General features: G+C 37.7%; 1 protein-coding gene across 1 annotated transcript in view; it reads right to left on the bottom strand.

Annotated features, from left to right (window-relative positions):
- The window catches only part of Ptp36e (protein tyrosine phosphatase 36E), a 142,425-nt gene extending 118,402 nt beyond the window's left edge, over positions 1 to 24,023 (bottom strand). The window contains exons 1-2 of the mRNA XM_078178446.1: positions 23,370 to 24,023; positions 3,865 to 4,132 (exon numbers count right to left, since the gene is read on the bottom strand). Of these exons, the coding sequence (XP_078034572.1) occupies positions 3,865 to 4,129 (265 nt within the window). The 5' untranslated portion in view covers positions 4,130 to 4,132; positions 23,370 to 24,023. The remainder of the gene's footprint in view (positions 1 to 3,864; positions 4,133 to 23,369) is intronic.
- Positions 24,024 to 27,358: the final 3,335 nt, after the last annotated feature.

Below are 27,358 nucleotides of genomic sequence, written 5' to 3'. Positions count from 1 at the left end.
GGCGACCGTAATAACTATTAGAACTGTCCGCTTGCAGATGCCAAGGATTTGGCGAAAAAACCTTCCTTGACGTTTGCAAGTACGGAAATGACTTAATGTCTTTATTTCTTTATTCCTTTATTACTTACACGTGCACAGCAGACTTAGCTGAGGAAATGCCGCCGGCCGCGTACCGCTGCCTGGCCGAACGGTCAGCTCGGTACGAGGATGACGCGAGCGATATCCTTCGCCCCCGCCAAAAAAACCGAACGGAGGGGTAAGGAACACTACCCCCGATTCGACTCCCAAAAAGGTCACGCCTTGTTTGGAACATTATAAATAGCGAGAGCCAGAGACATGGCGACAGATAGAATATATTTGCAGTTCGTCGAATCCACACAACTTCTCGTGTAAATAAAGCCAGATTGAGTTTGTCTAAATACACTGTGTCCTTTCCTTGTAACCCTATCAACACGTTACAATACAATTATATGCGCACCAAACACAAACTAAAACCACTGCTCAAGGATAACATAAACAGCAACAAAATCAAGGACCTATTAAAATTTCTGAGAGATACAGGCTTAATAAACAAAATATAGGGTCTATTTAAATAGAAGGTCGCTAATAGCCTTGCAGCTGATGCGACGTAAAACCTCTAAGAAAAAAAAAAAAGTTTATGATATTCACCGCAACTGTCGCTAGCGACCAATATCTGCTGCAGTGGACAAGTTAGTGAGCGGGAAAGTATGAACACAAAGATACCTTCCTGTCGTGTAAAGGCTATATAGCAAACGGAATATTTCCATCATTGTTAATGTTTTTAAACGCTATCTCGGACGGAGATAACTGCGGTACAAGAAGAAAAAATAAAAACAAACTAAAAGTTTAATTTTTCTACGTAAAGTCATCTCTGCCCGATTCTACTACAAATTCCAAGTTTTCAAAAAATATTTTTGCTGTCTTCTGTTGTTCGTAGTGTGTCAGCAACTTATTTAATTTAATTGTCAAAAATAGACTCGAAGAGAAATTTTCTCGTATAAGGTGGATTTGTATGTTTTACACGTATAGCGTTCTATAGTGTTGACAATGTAGCAAACAATTTGGCAAACACGAACTGTAATATGTAATTGCTTATGGATGAAATTTTTGATAAAATTTTTTAATATGTTAATAAATTAAGAAACGTGTGAATCGTTTCGCGATCCTGCTCGAGTTTCCTAATTCGTGTTGGTCGTTATAACTGGAATTCATTGCGAGTTCACCCTTTGGTCCCGTGAAACTCGCGAGAAAGAAATTTCCGGTAAGTTCCGTCCTCGCTCGAACGTTACAGCATAATATATTTATCCATCATACGGAGCAGCTTTTATTGCTGCAAAGTGACGTTATACGCGGCGGACTGTCAAGCTGTTCCAGGCGTCCAGGACAAGTTCGAAGCAAACTTTCCGGCTCATTTTCTAACGAGACGTCAAGTCCCACGAAGAGAAATCGGAAAGTAGAGAAAACTTTCGCAGCATCCTGCGACGGAATTAAATTGAAACGAATTAAAGGTGGCCATCAGCTCGGCTGAAGGTTATTCGGCTTTCGTCGTAATATGTCCGGGCGTTCGATGAAATTCGAAATAGCGTCACGCTAGAAAGTCTCATTAACGTCGCATCGCGAGTCTTTCTTATTGTAATTAAAACAAGAATCCCGCCGCAGTTCTCTTAGTTTGCATATTTTAAATGAAAAATTCTCTCTTCGATTAAAGCTAATTAAAAGGGATGGTTCACTCGAATTTCCACTGAAATCAGAATCCCTGATCCATTATCTTTTCACTTATTTAGCCGCTTGGCAGCCCATGATCTGTTTTTAGGAAAAATATTTTACATTCGTGAAGCGTAGGAGATTAACTGCTACTATTCTGAAGGTAACGGATGTTCTATAAAAAGTCAATGAAACTGCTACGGGCAGCAGCAAAGCTTTGAAATTGCTTCAGACAAAGAACTTCTGGAGGAATGAATTTGAGCCTTTACGGAGAGAAATAGGTTGACTGCACGAATTAATCCTCGACCCATCTTTCATTTCGAAAACAATCATCTATGTTTAATCGTTATTGTAGTTTTGTATTATATACCAAAGAGTCCATACTGTTTAAAGAATAAACATTGTCATTATTATTATTATTTTCATGTTCTATGCATTTTCTCCATCGCATATCATACAGTAGCCAACTTCGAAAAATAATGCGATTAAAATGAATAAAAAACATCAGTTTCGCCTTCTGAATTGTCTTGGAATGCGTTTCGAGTAAATAATGTCGAAGAAAATGAGAACTAGACTCAAAAGCAACTTCTCCAATTGAGATCAGAAACGTGAACAGTGTTTTGCCACCGCGAGTCTCCAATGTGACAAACAGAATATATCTGAACTTAAATATGAGTTACAATTGGTTAACAATGCAGGCCACGGATTAACGTAAGCACTTAATATGCCAGAATGTATGGGTACAGCTGAAGATAACGATTCAGTATGAATCCTTAACGAATTTAGCGGGTCCGCGCTAAAGAGACACCTAGCCCACTGCTGCACAAAGCAGTCCCGTGTAATTTCGTTCCATTTTATACGCTTGTGAGCATTTTTAAATAACGAAGACCGTCTGGGAGCACGAATTGCCTTGGATTCGCAAAAAGCGTTTCCGTTAATGAGGTCTGCCTTGGGTTTGCTGTAACGTCGTGTCGTTAGCTTCAAATATAACTTCTCCGGACACGTTGATCGTTTTATCATATCAAATACATGGAAATTGCTGTGGGTTAAAGTGATGCATCGCGAACCGAGAAGTTAAGCGGTGCTCTCGGATATAGAGGTCGTAATAGACATGGTCAACGTCGTCAGGGGATTAAAGGATTTTCTTCGTTAAAAATGAAACAAAGTTTCCCTAATCCGCAGCTAAGGTTTTCACTTCAGCCCGATACGCGCCTTAGCGATTACTCCGGAAACCCCAGTTTATGGTTATCTCAGTGGTACAGCTGAAAACTGTGACAGAGCCGAACGATCTTGACTATATTCGTGTTACGATACAAACAGATGTGTAAATACGTAGTTTCCTAAAAATGCTACAAATCCTTGACAAAAATGATTCTTGAGATAATTTAAAGAAACCTTTTCCTTATCGACAATGTTCGCAGCAGCTTCGTTAACGAATTATTAAAGAAAGAGAACCGGAGAGCGAGCACAGCTGGCATTGCGTTTACCTTCACCTGATTGGTTCACGTTCTTCACTAATAACTCGTTAACGATAACATTTTTCTTAAGAGTTTACAACCTTTTTGAGGTGCCCTTTTTATCAAAAAGTATCAGAAGATTTTGCAACAACGAGAAACGAACTACTTTACAGTTTACACCTTCTTAATTACACACATACATTGAGCAACGATAATATTCGACCACACTTTAAAACAGAATAATTTTTTTTAAAATTGGACCAAGAGACTTGCATTTTTTCCAGACTATAGACTAGCCAGTTTATAAAACAGCGAAATTAATAACGAAAGTCTTTAATACCTAATAATTATTGAGCATCTACCTTGTAATCGTATAATATTCAAAAGAACGAAATCTATAAATGTATAAAGTCTGAACGAAATCGGTGACCTATAAGCCATGCACTCTCCCTTGTCAGCTTGCAGAGCTAACAATCCCGGAGAATCTGAATCTATCTTCTAATTCCTCCGGGTCTATTCGCCCCGAATCGACGATCCGTGAGGGAAGGAAAATAATGACGGTGAACAATACAAATATCAGTTAATCCCGGTCAGATATTAAGTCCGGCGAGGGCCAGACCCAATGGAAAGTGAGACGGGGAGAGGATCGTTTAACGATTGCTAGACGGAGGAGAGAACTCACCGAACGAGATGAGGCCGCTGTTCAGCATCGACAGTTTAATCTGGTTGGGAATAGAGGCGAGGCTGTGGCCAGTATTAAGATGACGCTTCCTCGGCGGTTTCTCCTGTGCCCTCGGCGCGCTCCTGCTCCTGTGATGATGATGGTGCTTCCGGTGCGAGTGCGAATGAGAACCACCGGCGGTCGAGGTAGCGCCGGTGCGATCCGAGCCGACGCTGCTCAGACCGACCACGCCGCCGGCGGTCGATTGTGTTCGCAACGACGACATTTTCTGGAAAACGAAACGGAGTGGTCAGGAGATACGACTGATCCTCGATCATCCCCGAATGAATCTTTCATCTCTCATGCTTCTTATCAAATGTCACGCACGCAGTGGTTCCGCAATCATGGACACGGTGGACGGACAATGACTCTGCATCTGGTGGTTACAGTATATTGCGGTGGTATTATTATGCTTCTTAATTATACGCATCAACGATTCTTTTTGAGATTTCTGTGACACTAAAACCTCCTACATACTTTTCTCCTGATTTGCGACACCCGGAGAAAATTGTGTGCGCGAAATTTGGAAGAAATTGGACCATAGAAACCAGTGCCGCATCTGCGTTAATGTTTAACACTGAACCTACCAAGTCGGTCAAAATCACCAAGTCCATACTTTTTCTCATAAAATTTGTTAGATTATAAAGTCTTTTACGTGCGAAATTACTAAATAGATATCACGATTGAAGCGTAAATTATAATATAAATGGTACAAAGTCTAAATAAATCCAGTCTTGCCATTCTTCTAAAACAAAACGCGTAGCCACTGTTCGAGCTCGATAGTTTAGTGTTAAATAGTCCAACGATCGTGTCAGTCAGATTTTTAATTATATTTATATTTCATTATTATTTTATTATTATTTATTTATATTCCATTATTTCAGAAATATTATAGAACGTCTTCGGCTGAACGACAATCTAGATGAATGAGCTTAATATAGTCCCTCTAAAGATATACACCAAATTTTTGTTGATTTACCATTGAATATACTGTAGAATGCAAATTTTAACACGTTGAATGCCACGCCCATTTTACAGGAATTGTCCGTGGCGTCACGATGAATTTTCTATTATGCGATACATATAATGTCACATAATAAAACTATATTTCATGTATAAATAAAACTATTTTCAGATGTTTTATAAGGCATTCATTTCTTCACACCACTACATCAACGATAATAATAATAAAAAAATTATAAGTATTGTCATTTGTTTAAATTATATATATTTTCATCAATCTGAGCGCGCCGGTCACCGGTGGCCCCTATGGCGTCACTGCCAAGTTCAGTGCCGGTCACCGGTGACCCCCGTGGCATTCAACGTGTTAACAGAGGGTTATAATCGGAATTTGACTATTAGAGCTTTTATCAAATTCTGCAAACAAGTCTTCACTTTCTTTTGTATTCCCTTTTCTGCTTCCCTTCCAAATCAATGGGAACCTCGAATAAGGGTCTATACTGTATGTACAACTTTCTGAGATAACGCCATTTAAAGTTATACTGCAGTTGATTGGTCATGGTCGATATCATAAACTCCTATTACATTGATGCAATCACCGGTACAACTGGAGACCATAATGATATACAGAAAATTCAACCCAATTTCCCTTCAACTTGTAAAGAGAAATGGACAATTTAGAAAAAGGAGATACGATTATCCGAACTTTTCTATAGTTGTTGACAATCGGCAACTATAAAATAATTAATTAATCATATCTTCGCTTCACAAGATGTACATATTTGTGTACAAGCTAAGCAACATTTGCGGAGAATTTATATTTATAATAATAAATAATATATCACAAATAATTATAAATTATTTATATAACTAAGATCCATCCTACTATAGACCCAAGAACCATTGTACAGGGGATTATCAAGAAATTATCAATCGTCCTAAGCTCTTTCAAGTATGCCATCACGATATAAACAGTCAATTTTAAGCTCGATCCATGTAATAAACTAATATAATTGTCAAATTTTTCGTGAAACGTGTAACCAGATATATTCGGATAGAAGTTTTCCGACTACAATTTGCCGAACGTCGCCGAGAAGTTTGAAAATTAAATCGTGGCTGTTCAGTTGAAATTTCCCGAGCCACCTTCGAAACAAACTTCTTTTGCTCCGCCAAGAAGTTCTCATTCTCAGTTTCGAGTTACACTCGACTCATATAGGGCGCCACGCCCTGCGTCGCGAAATGCCCTGCGAATGCCACCGCATTCAAAATGCAGAGTACCGGTTACTTGCGATAAGTCCTGGATAGACTAGACATAATACAAAGTGCCCCCACCCCCACCGACCCATCAAAACTGTAGCAATCGCAGCCAACACGTCTCGCGTTGCGGAGAGTTCAGCAACAATTTTCGGAACAATTTTAATGGCTTCGTCCGCGTCGGCTTGCCAGTAACAATGCGACTTCGCGAACATGGAGATGTTCAACGTGCGACATGGCCAGTTTTGGCCAGAAAGTAGTACGCGGCGTAAAAAGCCCCGTCTAGTTGTAATTTTCTGATCAGCTGTGGCCAGGAAACGCGTTCAGTCAAGGCGGACTCGGTCGATCGTGAAATCCTTAAATTTCGCGGTCGATTTCTGTAGCGGCTAAAACGGGACGAGCGCCTCGCTTTGACTGACTACGCGGCCTGTGTCTGAGCAGCACGCGAACTGGCAGAGAATAGAGACAGCGGCTCGGCCAGTTGGCAAACTGAACGAAAGAGAGGAGAACAACGGCTCTACACGCGTGCGTCCTCGCTCCCTTGCGGCGGATCGGCCGGAAACACGAGACTGTGTATTAGGCTGTTGCATACGAATTCCTGGATTTTTCATTCCGAAATTTCTATCTTCGGAGAAAAATTGTCAGTAGCGTGCTGGTCAACTAAGATGGATGTGTCAATTACTGTGCCCTTAAACCACCCTTTCTTTGACTTCTTTCATATTTCTTTATTGAATATTTTATTCAAATGAAAATACTGAAAGGAATACGAAATATTAATCAAAATAAAAAATTTGTTTCGGTTAGTTACTTTGTCTGATCATCCAGAGACAATGACTCATATCATTATGCCCCATATCTGATTATTAGTCCGTGGGGCAGGAGCGAAATAAAATTTTATTTTCATTTTTCACATTTTTTAATTAGTTGAAATCAATGTAACAGTATTGTTAAATTACTAATAATAAGCAACATCACTTTTTCAAATGTATCGCTCCTATTGCAGTCATTCATCGCATTGTATCGAATAAAACCAATTGAATATGATCGAAGAAAGTTTAAATAACTTGGATATTATAGCTAAATTTTTGAATCGCGAATTATGAACGAATTCTTCGTCTGGTCTCGCTTGGAAAGTCTCTAATCGCTTCTCACTGAACGGGTAATAAAAACTGTCCGCTGAAATTAGTTCCACGAAGGTGGTAATTTTTTACCAGTTATACAGCGTTCTCTCTCTTATACCGGAAATGCCTCCTCATTTCTCCCTCGCTACTCAAAAGGCAAATTAATTGTCGACAATCAAGCAGTAATTGCCAGCTGATGAAAAATTAATTAGCACTTGGTTTACGTTCAATTAGGGGGTGTCGTAATACCAGCTCCTCGTAATATTTCTTTGCACAGTTTTAAATTGTTTATTTATTTTTTTAGGGGAACGTTGAGAAATTTCAATTACCGACGTTACAAAGTGAGCAGAGGAAACTTTCGAAATAAAAGAACATATTTTCAAGACCGCAAAATAATTTATTACCGTTACCCAAGGCGAACGGGGTGCTTCTCGAATCGAATGGAGAGAGAACGAGGAGGGAGAGATCGAAAATATTTAAATGTACGGCATTAGTCATCGAAAGATACTTTTGTATCATGTGCAACGTATATTTAGCGGGCTAATAGAGATTTTCCCGTGTTTCCACGAATCATAGTGTCACCGAAAATATCACTAGAATAGTTATATAACCGAGGGATGAGTCAACGCGTGCTACGAGTTTCGATAATGTTTTGTTCATTTTGAAAACATCGACTTGTCAGCCATAATTCGTCTACTGTTATTTAATGGTGCTATAATTGACCGTCGTTATGCAGTATCAAATTCACCCTATACATAAGCCAGAAACAGTACTGTCTGTATCTTCGCAAGTTTTAATTTATTTAGATTTTAAGGGAAAGAACAACTGCTTGAAATGCATTTTGTAATTATTGTCACATATAAGGTAAAACAGGTTCGAACATATACTTCAACTGCAGATCGTCATGTATTTAGAAGAATAAATAAGTAAGATAAAAAGAAAATTGTAAAGACAAATTTAAGAATAATTTTATATTATGTACAATTTGTAGAAATTAATAAAAGATGAAACACGTTTTTATCCAACTCGATTCCCTTATAATTAACTTAGACAATTTTTATTTTGCATAAAAATCTTCGGTTTATTTGCAATACTATCACCTGGCATACTTATTATTAATTTTCTCTGTACCAACAAGAAAGTAATTTGCAACGCGATGAGTGCTTTGTATTTGTATACCCTGCGAACAATTAAATGGCACAATAATATTCAATATATAGTAATATGTTTAATTATTTTTGCGCCTTATAAAGAACATCATAGACATTGTACAAAGCGATTAACGATTAATATTACATCTGAATTTATTAAAAAGATTGCAGAGTGCTGATGACGTAATAGCATCTCCCAGGAAACTAAACAGCGATGATGTTGGAGAAGATCTGTGAATACACGCGGTCATTGAAGTTTAATATTATTTGAAACGATGTACACGTCGTATGCACAAGTAGAAACAAACATAGCGCCGTATATGATCAGACAAAGTGGTTCCGTCATGCAACATGTATTTCACTAGCAGGCAACAGATACCGCAAACGCCGTGAAAAGACGAACTGTGCTTTCCAAATGATGTACTTAAATACCACCGTCAATTTCGCAGAGCTGCTAGCAAGAAATGAAATCTCGCCAGAGTTCCAACTATACACGCTTCAATGCGATTCTGCTAAAACAAATTTAAATGCTTTTTATTATTCCTTAGAAGCAGGCTGCGGATCTTTATGGATTAGTGTTTTTTTGCGCGCGTTTCTTAGATAGCAAACGCGTTGATCAAGAAAAATTAACGATATTTATATCACATTTTTCGCATTAGCATCCTTCTGATTAGTGAACAAAATTCGTCCCTCGTCCGGATTTTTGTAAAATCAAAACCAAATAAAAATCAAAGCAAATTTATTGCTATTGGTTATAAATTGAATTAAAAAAGTAACAAGAGGTAAAAAAGAAACGAACTAAACATTTATTAAAATATTTGTTTGAATATCTTCCGACTGCGAATTTTATTTTAGTCATTCATTTGAATAGTTTCTACCAGAGCTTTTATTGCAACCAGTTATTGGAGCAATTTTTATTGCAACTTCCACTGCAACTTCCATTGCAACTTTTGTTGCAATTAGATATTGTAACTTCGCTTGGAATCAGTTATTTTAAAACAGTTTCTATTAGATCTTTTATTCCATTCAATTAACAAAACAGTTCATATAGAAATTTTTATCGCAATCGTTTCATGAAAGAATTTCTACTACAGCTTTTATCGCGGTAATTTGTCGGAATAGTTTCTAGTTTAACTTTTATCGCAATCATTTATTGGAGTAATGTATATAGAAACATTTATTGCAACCAGTTATTGGGAATTATTTCTATTACAACTTTCGTCGTAGGTTCTTCTGTAGACATCAATCGTGTTCCTCTAATACCTGATAATACAAATAGGTACACATGGCAACATTGAGACTTCAGGGAACATATTTGTAGAAGATATATGTATAAAGTATGTATCGTAAAATACATGTACCATCGAATAGAAATCGTTCGACTTGTCCGAAGACGAGTCACTGATTCTACTTCTTGCGGATATCAGTGCACGCGAACTTGGCGAAGCTCGTACACGATAGGAAAATATGAATGTGAACACGGTTGAACGTTACTCGAAACGCCGAAATGTTTCTGCGTGGATCGTTTGAGGACGCGAATAGGATTCCACGTGGAAAATTAGGCGAGTTTGAGCGACGCGCTCGCGCTTCCCGACGCGTTAAAGATCTCAAGGTTTCCGGGTCGAGAGCTGCGTTGCGAGAGTTATTTTTAAATGTTTTGTAAGTCGTGTTCGCACACCGACGTGGCTTCGAAGGTCGGTTATTGACCACCGACGACCCCCGAATTCCTAACCCGAACTTTCGAAATTCCGTGCGAGCTGAAAAACCCAGCCGAAATCTACTCTAATTGCTCCGCGCCTCTCGCTCGCGCTCAATTAATAGTTCAACGAAGGCATTCCAGCTACGTGGCGATATTACGCTCGCGTTTTAATTTAATAATGAAAGGAATCACACTCGGTAATCGTTACCAGCGCGTTTTTCATTCGTGAGCCTAGCTTTCATTGTTCAAAGCTTCAGTTGCTTTAATGGCCGATTTAAGGGAACGATACCTTCCGACGAATTTGTCTCTTGTTAATCCTCCCGCGGTCTCCCTTCTATCATCTATACTTATATGCTAATTAAATTTATTGTAATTTAATGTGTTCATATCGAATTTTTTGAGGTATTTGAAAGACCAAACTGTCATTTTTTTTTTATATTATATATCTAGTGTTTTGGATATCAGTGTCAGCATTGAGTTAAACAATTTTTAAATAGCGATTCGATTTTTGCGGCGATCTAAAGTTTGGAAGAGGCCCGTTGCATTCAACAATTACCCAGTGTTGACTGAAATATATTTTTTCAACGATCTGTCAGTGAAGATGAGAACACAAAAGCGTAGCTAATGTATTAAAATTTGTTATGACCAGACGGCAAATCATTATGCAATTTCTCATTATTATAAATTAGTCGGTATCCGACACGACACATTATTCATGCATACGATGTAGATCAGTAAAATAAGCGTCTATTAATGCAAAAGTGTTGAACTCCAATTAATATTTATACACTTCCGCTCGAGATACAACGTTTAAAACCGTTTCAATTTAATAAGTAATTTGTATTCATTTTATCCACAGGAGTTTCGTTACAGTAAATAACAAACAACACCATGCATTGATTAATCTGAAATGTTAATCAACAGCTGTCACTAATTTTCACAACTTAATTTGTCACTCAATGGCTGTATAAAAAAATCAATTTAACGAAGAGATTAATCAATTGATTATGTGAATTCTTTCCTTCGCAAAGAAACATAAAGTCGACATATTCGTGTTGCAAACGTCATTAAGAGCAACACCCTGCATATAGTGCCAGGAAGATTTATAACAAAATCATTCGCATGTCTATGAACTAATGGAATGATATTACGATCAAGAATATTCGAGCAGTAAAATCGTGAAGCGGATTACATTGAGCAGAATAATTTCTATCACAATTATTTAGTTCTCGACTTCGTAAAAACATTGAAATCGTTTGAATAGAAGTATGAATGTAATTTCAACCGAGCATTGGCAACAGTGTCTTGCTATTACGTCCCCCTTGTCCTTTTGTCGCGCCCGTGTCTCTGTGTCAGAGTCGGCGCTGCGAGGATCTGATAATCTTACAAAACTTTCGCAATACCAAGAAACTCCTGAACAGTAGACGTTCATACATTTTTAAGGACGTATTCGACGGCAGTAATGAAATTCCGACGGTAACTTCAAGAAACACTCTTCGGAGCAAGTCTTTTAATATCGGCTGAGGAAGAGACACGAGACGAAAAATATTTAAGCTTCCTCGGTTATTAACGTTTGCGAACCCATTTCCTCGGTGTATTTAGTAAACAATCGAACCAGGGAGAATGTGTACACGGATTTATTGATCTTCTCTAATGAAAAAAGTCGCGATATTAAAAGAAGATCAAGTTACGAGGTAACGAAAGCACGCGGCGTGAAATATAAAAAAGTTTTTAGCAAGTGGATAATGAAATCTTTGTAAATATCGGCAAAAATTGTCGTACATTGCTTCGCGCGTCAAATTATCGAAAATATCTGAAGAAAACCGTTTGAAATCACAGCTTCGTTCAAACTTTGCGATGTTTTGTGGCTTGCATAGGTAGCTCAAATAACCCCGACAGCATAAAAAGAAGATTCCTATTTTGAAATTCTACAATAAAAGTTTAGAACAATTGGTGTTACTTTAAATTTCTGGATTTTGCATTAAGATTGTAACTTTCGATCACATACATATACAGAAAGACTTGAAACACCAAGTTTCGTGAATTAAATTTTGACAACCTTTTCACTGTCTCCAGGCCATTGTGCACTCGTCTCGGTGCCTGAGAAAATCGGCGTCGCATCGTCTTGAAGAAGGAGACGATCTATAGAGCGGAGACCTCACGGTAAATGGAGGCCGAATAGGTCTGAACACTCGAGCAAAATTAAACAAGCCGCTAATTATCTCTAAACAGAGCAGAACGGAACCGCCGCAAAGACCGACTCACTTCCGCAAACAGAGCCACGACACTCGACGGGATATGCTCGGTTGAACGCCATTAAACGAATTCACCGAAATTCCATCAGCGATTTTGCCGGTGCGCGAAAGGGCGGCGTGGTTCGAAGAAATTAAGCAACCGTCGGCGGCGTCGTTACATGAAATTTCGACCGGAAACCGCGGGACAGTTCCTAATTAATAAAACGGATTGGCGGGAGTCACCGCAGAGGGTACGCGCGGCTGCCTCTGGATTTATCATGGGACAATAACCGGGGTAAACGTTTAAGCCGGAGAATTACGGTGTTTCGACGGCGGAGCTAGGTCTTAAAGCACGTCGTCGCTGAATACTCCGGGATTTACACGGTCGTGCAGCCACACGCAGTTACAAAATCGAACCGATGAGTCACCGATTACGATTCTCTAATTCCGACGCACGCCGCATTTTCTATACTCGCGTTTATTGCTTCTGTGGAAACCAACAAGCTGCCATCTAACTGAACTGGAAGTCTCTGTGCTTGCAAAGGCTTCTATTGCAATCTAACATTTCAATCGAAACAAACCGTCGTCGACCTTTCGGGCGGCTCGAAACACGGTCGAACGGCTTCGAAAATTGACACACGTAGACACATATATACACTATATTGACACATGTAGGACTTACATATTTTGTCTACATTACACACCATAGGAACAGGTATTTCAAACTATTCTGTCACCACATACATCCACCAACCAATGAAAACGCATATATTCTTCATATTCAAGTATTTCATACTTAGAGCAAGAAATCACGTTCGACGCTCATGTGTTGCACGTCTCATGCGAATCACTTGTGACACACGCAATATTTTGTTATTTGTTAAATTATTGGTGTTGCCAAGAGCATCAAATTTAAGCACGCCACAAATTCCAAGTAGACTCGCGCTATTAATTTGCCAACGAGCTTTCCGTAACCGCAATTAACTCTTTCACCTGTACCAACAAGACTGGCCAAGATTTCACTTAACGCAAGATATTAAACCTCGGTTGTTATACTGTAATTTCATTTTTAAGGTACACAAAGTGTGTACACAGTTTTGTGGACACAATGAAATCATGGGATTTCAGCATTTTTAAAAAATCACTCGCTGTTTTAAGATATTTCACGGAAAAGAAAATGTTGAAATTAATTCACGGACGGTTTTCACTCCCTTAAATCGTAGAATATGCTTTGATAAAAAGAAGTTAACAAACGAGGTAACGTCACTTTGAATAGTCTCTTTCCGAACTAACAACAACCAAGGATTAAAGAGAGACTGTAGGAACACAAAGCAAATAATAAAACCAACTTTTCACTTCTGGCAATTTTTCTAATGGAGGGATGATTAATAATTCTCGGTTTTACGCGGTTTACGGTTACGGTTTACGCGCATTTCGAACGGCAGCTTTATTCGATGGAATCGTGTTAGAGCAGCAGAGGGCTCGAATCTTAGCTTTGCGAATGGATTAATCCGACTCGTGAAAATTAAGAATGCCCAGCCAGCGAATTTATCGTCGGTCGTCGACTTCGGTTTACGAGCATGTCACAGAGACGAAACTCTTTGCCTCCCCTCGGACCAGCCATTAAACAAAACCGGCAATTATACCGGAATTTCACTTTTATTCGACTCGCATTATTAGCGGTAACAGCCTTGAATACAGTGACAAGCAATCTCGAGGTCTCGAGCGTTATCTTTCATTGTGTCCCTTGGTTATTTCATTCAGGTGACAAAACTCCTAGACTGGAAAAATTGATATTTAACCCTCTTAGTACCGGCCAAAGGTGTCTGTATCTGAGCGAAATGTTTAAAACTCGTTTGACGAAGTTTGATCAAGTTTTGGAAAGAAATTGCAAGAATTTTGAAAAGCCTGATAAATAACAAATTCAAAAAGGGAGAAAAAATAGGAAATGAAATTGTTTAATAAAAATATGAAGAAAACTATTTTTCCAACAATAGCCAACAATGATATATCGTTGTTCGGTACTAAGAGGGTTAAATATCAAGTTTCTGATTTTAATTTTCACACGTTTCGTGAAGACATATAAAAAACCTAACGCATTTAGGAGGAATACCATAAGAAATATGTTGGATAAAAATCGATAAATAAAATGATAAATAATCCTAAGTATTCCCAGTTATGTTTTATGAATAAGGGGTCCGCTGTTCGAGGGTTAACTGTCAAAATTCTAAATCGATGTCCTATTTTCGACCTCGATAGAGTATTAAAAATTCGCAAAATCAATGACATCTACTATACATATATAGATATATTGCCCTCCACAATAATTGATTAATCGCAGCATTGTATTTCTATTCGACGATATAATCGTTTTCATAGCGCGACCTATAAAACCGTCCTTCAATGAAGATAACGAGGGGAGAAAAATTTATTGTTTTTTTTTCTTTCGCCGAGGATATCCGTATCGTGATTTATTGGACGTGATGTGTATAATCGGGTCGAGTTCATAACGAACTCGAATTAAGCTGTCAATGGTTAGATTTACAGAAGAATTGTTGCTCAATCGTAGGCGTATCAATATTTTCTCCATTAATTGTCGCCCTTTTGCAGTAATACATACCGTGGAATCGTACGTACTGGTAGCCGCCCATTTTTAACATGGAAAACAAATAGAATTGTCTGTTTACGCATACACGCGATCTTCGATATATTATTTTATAATTTGAATAGTAATCAGTTGAACGATAACTTTCCTGCTATCCTAACTTGCATTGTTCTTAATAAAATGTATTTAAATACGTTTGATTCCAAAAATCTGTATATGTTATACATTTTTATTATTATTTCGGTATTTCGATAAATATAGACATACAATCAGTATCCACAGAGTGTTTTGCTTAAATGAAGACAGTGAAATATCTTGGAAGGAACTGAAGTTACAAAAAAATTTTCCTACAAAAGTTATTTGGTAGGAGGGGGCACATCATCTAATATTAATAGCTTCTTCGTAGGCGGAGAAGTGAAAAAATCTCAAGGTCAACTGAATTTTTTTTAAACGGAATGCTATATTTCTTATTCAGAATATAACGGCTAGTACTGAAAAAAATTCTAAAGGGTACTACACGATACGATTCCGAGTTCGATGAAGGTAAATATTTAACTTATGTTTACGTCTTTATTTATTTATTTAACAAACTCGTATATCTAGTAGTATTCTTTTCAATTTGTCTGACTTCCGGCTGTTATATTCCAACTAAAAATATACAGTATTCTAGTTTTAAAAAATTGAGTTGATCACGACATCTCTTTCACTTTTCTACCCACGAAAAGACTATTAGTCTTTGTTCTATTCTGAGTTCTATGGAAACATTGTTTTTCCAACGTCAATTCATTCCGAGATATTTCACTGTTCTCGCTTAAATAAAACTGCCTGCATACAGGGTGTCCCGTAGCATGCGGTACCTATTTCATAAATAAATTCCACATATGAAAACAATAGAGTAAAGTTCATAGAAGCATACGTTTTATTTGACTTTGTTTTCCAGTTAAGACTAGCTGGTGTGAACGTAAGCAAATACAGTACCAGTTAACTGTGATTGACGAGTATACTCGTCATGGAGAAGTGGATTGTGTATTGACGAGTATACTCGTCATGCGTATAAATCAGTGACCATTAGCTATTTAAATTGCAATTTTTGAGAAAAACAAAACATATTCTCATATTTCAAGATGTTCAGAATATTTTGAGGCTATGCCGGAATAAAACAAACAAATAGAAAATATAAACAGTTTGAGATGACGTCGTGCGTCCCCGTATGCACTGGTTGAAAAAGTTTACCAGTTTGCATAATGAATTTATTTATGTGCGATTATAACGTTTTTTATATGTTAACCTAAAAGGGGCAAAGGCAAAAGTCAAAAAGTGGATTTATAAACTAGAAATCTAACTCGTGAGCATTGTGTATAATACCCTGTTTCGCTGAATATCACTCCACAGCAAGAATTTGAATTCTTACTTTTATATGTATAATATGTAATTGAATTTATTGCGTTTTTAGTTTAATATGTATGTAATATATGCTTATGTTAACCAAAGAAATAAATATTAGTAATAAGATTTTCAATTTTATAAAATAAACCCATCTTTTTCATCCAATATCTTACCAGCGCAACTTACTCTGTGATTGACGAATATACTCGTCGTGGCTCGATTCTGGCGACACAAAACTGTGCGCACTTTTAAATGAGGGCGCCACAGTTAACTGGCTTTAAGGAACTCGCCATAACTGAGAAACAAAGTCAAACAGAACATATGTTTATACGAACCTTTTTTATAAAACTGCACTAATTATTAAATGAACTATATTCTTGTCAGGCTGGATAATCTGGTCGAATTTCTACTTTTTTATCTATTTTGAAAAAATTTAAGAAATTAAAAAATAATGACTCAAACGACATATTTCAAGCTCATCGAAATCGAAGATGATCCCTTTAAATTATTCTTTTACCCAGATATGTTCTTTAATTCCTGTCGGTAACGATACTTCGCTCTTCTCATTTTTATTAAATCAAGTCAAGATGAAGAAGGGAATATCTTATTACCGTCGTTTCGAAAAGATAGCGTGTAAATCGTATAAAAAATCGAAGGATATCCGGTGTAAAGCTCTCCATCTCGCGTTCACATTTCGCCTCAATATTTCTGCTCTTGTATTCTGTCCACATCCGAGCCCATCCGTTGAATACTGAGACCTGATAGGAGTAAATAAACCGGTGAATTTATGATAGTAAATTTCCTCTTTCGCTGGTAAACATATCTATAAATTACCGGAGATTTCTGTAACGGTGTGATAGGTGTGCTCCGGACTTCCTTTATAACAGAATCGATCGGAAACGAATTATCGAAAGATATTCTCTCTGGAACATATGTACTTTCACGACAATTCTATAAGACATCATAAAAATCCGTCTACCGCGAAAAAGAATTTGCAAACTTCATGGTTCTGAAAGTTATCACGACAAAGCCAAAAAGAAACAACGAAATATCTACTTTTAATGTCAAATAACTTCTTGACAAATAAATATCTTCTTTTGTAAATTAGTACGAAATGAACCATAAACTCTGAACGAAGCAGTCTAACTAAACAATTATAAATTGCTATTATTCCATATTTTATGTAGCATTTTACAGTTGTCCTGTACGTGTTCTACGAAATTAGAAAACGTCGCTGACTTTAACTCTTTTGCGAGCAACCAAAAGGTTTTTCGTTTGCGCGGCAACAGTGATACTGAATTTATTTTAGTTTTAAACTTTAACTGCGCGATAATTCGTTTGATTTTATAACTTTTTTCGAAATTCGTTATTTCTTAGCGCGATAGCGTGAAGTGCAATTTATTGACTTAATTCTTTAAAGTCGATCGTCTACGTCTACCATATGTGCATACTTCGAACAACAGTGATCGGTGTTAAAATAAAAACAAATAATGACCGTCTATTTTTATCATAAAATTAGGGGAAGAACAGTATATATAAACAGATTTCAAACGTAGTTGCTTAAACTGTTTATAAACATAAAAGTGCCGAACAAATGCGGGAGGGGGGGTTTGAACCATTTCCACGCGAAGCGCTCGAGTTCTAGAATTTGTCAGAGTCGACAATACTCTAGAATGATCTTCATTTTCCTAAATCATTATGGGGAACGCGACAGGTGATCATCTTCGAACGCGACAACGTACTGTTGCATGAACCGATGGCCAAAACTGGTAACTCGGTAACACGTGTCCATATACATATGTAAGTGCTTATCACATACGTGTGTACATACGTATTATGCGCGCCGGTTATTGTACCAATGTGGACGGTACTTAACAAATGTATACACGCATACACGACACAGTATTTGGTATGACACACGGCATAGCCGCAATGAAGATAATCTCGTTTGAACAACCAAATTAATTAATAAAACCAGTTTCCATCTCATCAGGCTGAATCGGCCGTACTCTTCGCCGCTGGTGTATTCTACTTTTGCTAAAATCAAATTGGACGAGATTAATTATTTTCAATTCTGCTCACATTTTATACATACATAGTTTTAAACCGCAGGTTTAATATTCAATGACTGTTTCGCGCTATGTCACAAATTCGCGTTAATAATAATTCAATCCCGCGTAACTTCGCAGTTATACCTATTGATGTTTTCTCGATTATACACGCGAACGTTCGATCGCCGACCGTCGAATGATTGTACCGTCATTAATCGCATGATTCTCCATGGTTAGCAAATTTAATCATATTATTATCCCGGCGTCGGTGTAGCATACGAATGTAACCAGATAAGAGTGGTGAAGTACTACACTTAAATTTCTTTAACAAAATGTTTAAAAAGAAATTCTGTTAAGGTAATTTTTAATTTAAATAATATGTTTGTCAGTGATGTTATAAAAAATACAAGGATATGCGTTATGAATTATTATTATTGTTGTTATTACTATAATTTTGTTTATAACAGGTTATTCGTTCAAAAATTGGTGGAGTACATACATGTATATCGTGATCCACCACACCCACGACTAGTTAATGCCGTTCGTGCGTTCGTTGTTGCGTTTTTTAACACAATTCGTAAAAATCGCGTGCTAGTTTCGTGGTGCAAATGTTTTTTCCATTCTGTAATTATTATATATTGGAAAATGACGGTATAATTGGGTCAACATTTATACAATGCTCTATAATCATCGATCATTTGTTCGCTGCGATTGGCACTGTCTAAATACACAATGTATGCATTTGCATCGCATTGACAGGCCATTCATCGCATTGTTCGTGCATACATGGCGACACAACCAGTTTCCTAATGAACGTCGAAGATCGCAGACCTATTGGCAACCGATATCGATACAAAAATACTCAACAGAAACGTACGGGGATTTTTCATTTAGAACGCGTGCGCTGCGCTCGTCATCCGATAACGTATCCTCTTTATAACAAATTAATACGTTCGACTTCGCGTCTCTCGTTCGTACGTTTCGTGAAAAGGACACGAAAATAAAGATATTTGTTAGAAACATGCGATATATGCCTTTTACAAAAAGTAATGCGAAAGCAATACGTCAATCAGTAATACAAACGTTGTTTCAGAGGAAACAACATGAACGTATAAAAAAACGTACGATGTATTTTATACGAATAAAAAAAAACATAAAATGATTACTTTAATTTCGAACATGCATATGTACTTCAATTCATTGTGATGATTTAATCTCGCATCGCTACAATCGCACGTTATTTCATTTGTCTCTCTGCAATCTTTTCACTTCTCCGCAAACGCGATTTGGTATACAAATTAACAATGCAATAGAAATTAAAAATTTTCTTTTAAAAATACAAATAGTACGATAAATATGTAACGAGAACGCTTATTTAAATAAAATGAGGATGCTACCGACCAGTGTATAAATCGTCGCCGTGTGTTTACGTGTGCGCAGAAAGCGAATTAATAAAGACAAAAGTGTGCTATAGATGCACGAGAAACATAAAGCACTGAGAATACTTTGTCAGTTATTGTGCGAGCATATAGCCACTTCCGGTCGACTTCTAATTGTGTATCGCGCATTGTCTCCGCGGTGCTGCAATTCCTGAAGAATGTGAACTGGGAGAGGAAAAGAAAGAGAGAGAGAGAAATACGGGCAAGCTGGCTTGTTGATGCGGTTTCTTGGCACTTGTTCTAATAGTTCCTATAGCGACATCGAAATTTCTAAACGTAGTACCTTTTACTATAACTTACTTCGTCTCAAACGCAAACCGATTCCAACCGACGACTTCGTGATCTCCTCGTGTCTAAGCAATCTAAGATATCACCAAATATTGGATACAGTAAATGTACTCTAGCAGTTGTTATAGGAAATTATAACCCGTTGCAGATTTCTCGTGTTACGATCGGTTAAATTAATGCAAGCATGTGCTCCGGTAATTTTTAAAACAAATTAAAGACTAGTCAATTGAACCTTTCAATACTTCTGTTCACTTATTTATGTTAGAACCGTCGAAGTATTTGTATGCCTTAGATAAGAAGAATGCAAATTTATACATTTACGAAACTATGAAAACGTCGCTAGGATCGAAACGTATTGTTACACTTTTTAAGCGAAGAGCACTGCAGTTTTAGGGATTCTAAAAACCGCGAGATCGGGTCGATAATTCTTAAAGACTCTAAAAATCTCAATGGCCTCCCGCGAGATTTTTAAGGACTCTAAAAGCTGCTGGAGCTTTCTCGGGGGCTTCAATACCAATGCAAACGCTAGAAATTCGCAGAAAGGATTGGCAAACAGAAAAAAGCTTCGAGAACTTCCGGAAGGATTGCAGAATAATCTGATACCAAGTATTTCAAGATTTCTTGAAAATGTTTTATCTGTGGCCGATCAGAAAATGTTGAACTTCGTCTGAATTTCGAGATTTCTGATGAAATGATTTACTCGCTTAATCAATAACTGAGAGTGCATTGTTAACACTAAACCCATCATACTGCACAGAATGATCAATTTCAGATTTTGCATTTGGAAATTGTTAAAATTGTAAAGATTATTTCATAGAAATTAAACGAATAAACTTCTTAACTCAAATATACGTTATAATAAAAATCATGTTGTTATGCTTGTAAATCAGTACAAGTTTTTCGTGTTTTCGTGCTCGGTAGGTTTAGTGTTGAAACGATAGATAATATTCGGCTACAGGAAGCGAGGAACAGTTACGAATCGCTATCGAAAATGCGAACAATTAAAGGAATACGTTAATGGTCTTGATTGTAATTGTTCGCCTATAGTTAAAATGTTTCTCAATGATAACACGTTATTTATATACTCACGCATTGCACTTGGCAGCCCGTCGCTACACGTGTATATAACCCGTCACATAAATTCACTGCTTCCGTGGAGATGCATGTTTGTGTACATAGATTCGAATACCGGTGATCCATATACACTCCCGTGGACAATAATCGTTCAAATCATAAACGTCGAAACTTGACCATCGGATGACCTGATTTCAGGTAACCGAGCGAAACGTTTGCAGTGACGGTTAAAAAAAATATGCCGGAATTTATAACCCCTACGAGATCGTTCACCTGAGAATCGATCGGTAATCTTAACCTTAACGTTAAGAATTAAGATTATTAATATTTTTTAGCGACCTCCGATCATGATTTTCTGTAATTATTCGTCTTACGCGCGTTAATTTACAATGTCAAAAGACATATTGAAAATAATAATTTGCATTGATTTTTACGCTGACAAACGTTGTAATTTTGTAAAACCGATAGGAATTTCAGTGGATATTACACCATTTTTATAATCTTAGGTTCGCGAGACAACGATATTTGGCATTTAACTCAAATCTTTCACACTGCAATTCTTTTTAGAAATATCGAAATTAACATTTGGTTGCTGTGCCTACAAATCCATCATGATAATTAAAATTGTTACTCCATTGTGTTGCTCAGCTACCCATTTGCACTACATTATGATTTAGTACATTAACTCTAGTGCATGATATTGCGTGCATCAACGGGATACGTTAACGATACGTGACAGAGCCCAGAGTACTAATTATTAATATATATATATATATATATATATTTGTTGTATGTATTTACATACAACGTTTCTATTCATTGTAGACCTTCTGTGTATCTCCGCGTGTGTGTAGTTATATATTTTGTGTGTATAATTTGAAATGAAAAAATTGAATTATTTCCAATCGGAAGCTATCTTTTCTACGGAAGTATTTCCGTATAATACGGGTCCTATCATAAACTTTAATGAACGGTACAACACTTCGAAACGTAGGGAAACTAAAACTTGATAAAGATAATTGGCTTGATAGACTGTACAACCACTATCGTTTCCAATAACTTTCTTTCATTTTAGTAGTAGTACCTTATCATAAAGTCTACCATATTTTTCTACAACAAATGCATGTGATTTCTTAAGCACCCTAAAGATAAAGATTGTGAAACATTTTTCATAGACTGAAGTCGACACAAAAGACTTCCCAACCAAAATTTAAAATATTTTCTACGCTATCTACAATATCTGTTCCCCCGTAGAAGAATTCCTGCATCATAATTGCACGAAAGGTACTGTTTCTCAGGGTCCATTTTGAACGTTCTCGTAGTGCCAAATGGTATGCTTTTCCGCTCTAAACAACTACTTACCTCGCTATTAGCGTTAGCTGCACTGCTTGTCTTTTTTTATTCAAATGTTTCATTAATACTCGGACTGCAAAGTCCGAGTCCATTTGACATATATATGTTGTTATATATTAAAATATTATATATAAAATGGTCACTCCAAGTAATAACAAAATTGAAACAAAGTACTTTAGTTACTGTTTAGTATACTAGTCCCTCTAAAAAAATTCAAATTGTTTAGTCCGGTTTAAAAAAAATTATTACGTTTTAAAAAGTGAGCGAATATTATTATGGGTGATTGTCTCTCTCTCTCTCTCTCTCTAAAAATTGTTATTTCACTATCTAGATTCTGGCAATTACAGTTTTTCATTGAGGTCTATAGAAAAGCCAGTGCGTCTAGATAGTTTACCTTAACAAACATGTTGAATGAAATTGATAACTAAAATTATAAATAATTCTGAGCATACTGGGTTACATTTTGTCAAAGAAGTCTGCCTTACATACGTTGAAGTCGTTGTTAAGAATGCTGCGAGTCGTCGACGCAATTTGGCAAAGAGAAGTTCAACAAATTATAGAAACTGTATGCGATTTTTATGCAAAATAAAAGATTTCTGCATCGATTTAACTGAATGAAAAGAAGTGCATCGATGTTGTTCAGTCAATCCGAATGTTTCACTATTTTAAATTGCACGTACTCGCTATTGTCATAAATGCATAAAATTCGCGATCTAGCGACGGTGGCGAAGAACGTTCTCCAAACCAAATTTGTTCCTGCATCCACAAATTGACGACGCTCGCATCATCGTTTGATGTTTAAAAAACGAGCACCGACTGATAATTAAGAGAAGAATCATTAGTCTAAGTACCTTGAGGATATCCGTCAGGAAGGAGAACACCTCGACCGGTAGTAACAAAATCCAATCGGTCCACGCGCTCCTCCGGAAGCGACGAGCGTGTACGCGTCAACAGAGTTCCGGTCCGCTTCTCTCGATGTATCCAGCCGATCGGCGACCGGTTTATCGATCGAAATCGGAGATAAACAGAGATCCCGGTCGCGGGATCGTGTGCCGGGTGTCGAGCACGCGTCGGATCAACGAATCACCGTCCGTTTCCCGTGAGCGTCCAGCGGTCAACTTCCGGTTCCAACTTCACGGCTGCGTGCCGGTGTCATCGATCCACCATAAATCCTCGCTCGATCGCCGCTAAATTAAACGAGGAGGAGAGGCGCGCTGCAGTGGGCCTATCGGCCGGATACGAACGGACCAAAAACTGTGAATTATGCTACCGGCGAAGCGGGAGAAATGTGTGTGCTAGTGCGATCGGCGAGCCCAACAGAAGAACCATGGAGTGATCGAGGAGAGTGTAAACACCTGATCGTGTCCGACAATGAGTTCGCACCTCTGGACAACACGTTTCTTTTATTTTGCCACACACACATGCGCTCTCACACACACCACTAAACACGACGACGATCACGAAGATCACGATGACGAGGATGATGATGATGATCGCGAGCAACGACGATGACGACGACGACGACGGTGGCGGCACGACAGACCACGAGCCACCACCACCACCACCACCACTACCACCACCACCCACCACCACGACGACGGTGACGGCGACGGCGACGGCGACCGCGACGTTGACGAGCGCGAGGTCGCTGAGAGACTGGACGACACGCGACGGACCTCGAGTCACCGTCGACGATGAGTCGAGTCGCTCTGACGAGGATCCTAGGTCCGTCGGGCTAACCGTGAGGGGGTGGCGGCGCCGGGACCACCGGGTGGGGATCCGTCGACGGAGAGAGAAAGAGAGCCGAGAGAGAGAGGAACGTTAGGCGGCGGCACGTCGTCGGCGCGACGAGAGAGGGAAACGCGGATCCGGGAGGGGTAGGGACGACGGCGTCGGCGTCGACGTCGGCGTCGCTTCTTCGCCGAGGGCGTGGTCCTGATCGCCGACACTCTCTCGCGGCTCTCGAGATAGGGACCATAGCCTGATACTGCTGCTGCTGCTGCACCGACGACGCTCGATTTACCGAGATCTATCCCTGATTCCTCCGTCTTCGGAGATCTCTCGTACGTTTTTCTTCTCGCCGTTTAGGATCCTTCCAAGCATCACTTATGGCTTGTACGGCTCGATTTTACGGTGGGTCTTGCCGTTCGGATTCCTCGAAACACAATGGAACAGACTGCGATTCAAGCTGACAGAAACGGTCAAATCTTTCATAGCCTTGGATGATCGGGAACTTTGGGTTCTATTGCACCTCGACAGGCTGCAGACCAAGCAGCTGTCCACCATCGAATAATCACCTGATGTCATGGTTTCTACCGTATACGCTGCAAGCTTGATGAGAAATCAACAGTCGGTGGTTGGCCTTTGTTGGCATCTGTTTGTGCATCTCTCGTTAAAGTTATTTATTCTAAATGCCGATGATACTTGAAGGCCCTCGTCTATTGGAATCGTTACCACTTTTCTTCGGAAAATCCCTGCCGATAGGGATTGAGTACTATTTACTGGCGCGGCACTTGTCCCTCTAGTGCCTCGATACTAACAACGCGTGAATTAAATTGTCGTCCTACGTGAATACGTCACTGGATATCGGGTAAAATGTTTTTATATCGACGCTGGAAATGTCGAGCGTTCGAAATCGCGCAACAATTATCCAAATATCAGTAGACTCCTCGCAACACGAGTTCCTATAACGGGCGAACAATTGTGCGATCATCGTTCTCATGCTATAACACGACATTCTCCTGAAACGCGGTAAATGATGAAATCAAAATATGTACAAATGAACGGTTAATTGCACAGAAACGAAAACGTTAGAACGTAACTTAAGACGACTCGTATTCTCGTTTTATTTAACTAATTGCGACTATATAACAAGTTCCATAAATTATTCTTTTTATTGAATCTATGCGATACAAAATGTTTCGTTCCTACATAATAGTAACATTGTTCGTATTATAGAAGGAAAATTTACGTGTGAATCGATTTCCTATAATAAGAATTCGTAGAACACGTAATGCATTATCGCGTTATACGAGGGTCTACTGAACCTGTTACAAAAGTACTTTAATTTATGAACTAATTACATGTTGTGAACAATGAACTTCTGGGTGTTCGAATTTTTCTTTGAGCTACTGTGTCTACATAGAATTCAAACCTTTTACTCATCGATCATTGTAGGGGAGAACTTCTATGAATAGAATATATATTTACTGGAACATTACCATTATCTCAAAATTTATGAGTCTTTTCATAATAAAGTTATACTTGTTTTGTAACTATGTTATGTATATCTAAAGCCGTTACCAGTTAATACGTAATTATGGCAAACGAAACATTGCTCGAAGAGTAACATTTTTCTTCTTTTTTCTCGTAATGTTCTATGAGATACTGTTACGTTTGACCAAAATTTTATTTATTACATTCGATCAGACATTTCTTAAAAAATCATCGAATAAGTACAACAAACAGTGTTTATAAAATTAATGTCAAGATTATTTTATTTTGTTATACCATTTATAAATATGAATGTTCCCATTCGATGCAACCAATTGATAAATGCACTTTCCAAATGAATTAAAAATAAAACAAGTAAACGTAGTCGAAGCTCATTGACTCTATGTAGTCTTATAACAAAAAGAACTGATCTTCCGAATGTTTCAACGTAGAATTAGAAAGATTGTTTAGTTTTTCTGTTATCTTGTCCTAACGAAGAGCGTACCAGTCATGGTATTCGTCTCCTAATTCAAAATTTCGTGCTGATGCATTGATAACATATTTCAAGATCATTGAAATCGGAGGTGACTCTCTTGAACTGCATATTTACCTCCTACACTTCACTTTTTGCGGTTGATACCACCATCGACTTTTACCGAGCACGAACCGGAAACCACATGTTCAACAAACCGAAATTTCGGACTTACTCCTGGAAATATAAAAACGTTCACAAATACTCGCAGAGAAATTACATATTAACTGACAGTTCGAATAATGCCTTGCAAAATTTAAAAAAATAATACGAGGTTTGATATTTCGTAAAAAAATTATTTAGAATGATCACAAGGCTCCGGATCTTTATGCAAAATTATATTTATCTTCATTAATGACAACAAACATGAGTTGAATATAGATTTCCCTTTTTCTTTAACACTTTCAATTTTTTTTCTAATTGGATAATCTAATTGGACTAGTCAACATGAATTTTTATATCTTAGAAGCATTATTTTAACGGACAATGAATAACGAAACTTTTACAAAAATTGCAATTAGTTAAAATCGCTGAAGAATTTCAAAAATAATGCTTTTCATCATTTCCATCTATTGCTTGTCACAAAAATTTAAACCTTACGTTTTGTAGATCTCTCGATTCGATTAAATAAAATACTTTGATTTGTTAGTCTCACAGTCAACGTGTTAATAATTCTGAAAAGTTTAAAATAATAACATAGACGTCCTTATTAGATAAATATTATAATTATATTATATGTATAATGAAGTTTTGAATTTCTCCTCTCCGTTTTAGTAATAAGTTGGTCTAATTACCACTGTACATTTTTTATTTATTTACCGTAACTAAAAGACTTGCTCATCGTTCGAATAAACAAATGTACAATGTCATGGTAACGTGGCTGCTATGAAAAACAAGGAAAATATGTCTCGTGTGTATCACCTAGCAACCAACACAGAGACTATCAGGCAAAGGTACATAATGAAAACGAAATGCTATCGTTCATGCATACTGTTTGAGGTTTGCATCTATCCTCGAGAATTGAAACAAGCGACACAACAATTTTCTACCAAACTCGATTCACGTATTGACAAATACTCACACTGTTAAATCTCG

Source organism: Augochlora pura, chromosome 4 (assembly GCF_028453695.1).
Source record: "Augochlora pura isolate Apur16 chromosome 4, APUR_v2.2.1, whole genome shotgun sequence".
NCBI lineage: Eukaryota > Metazoa > Arthropoda > Insecta > Hymenoptera > Halictidae > Augochlora > Augochlora pura.
This window is presented reverse-complemented; position numbering and strand designations above follow the sequence as displayed.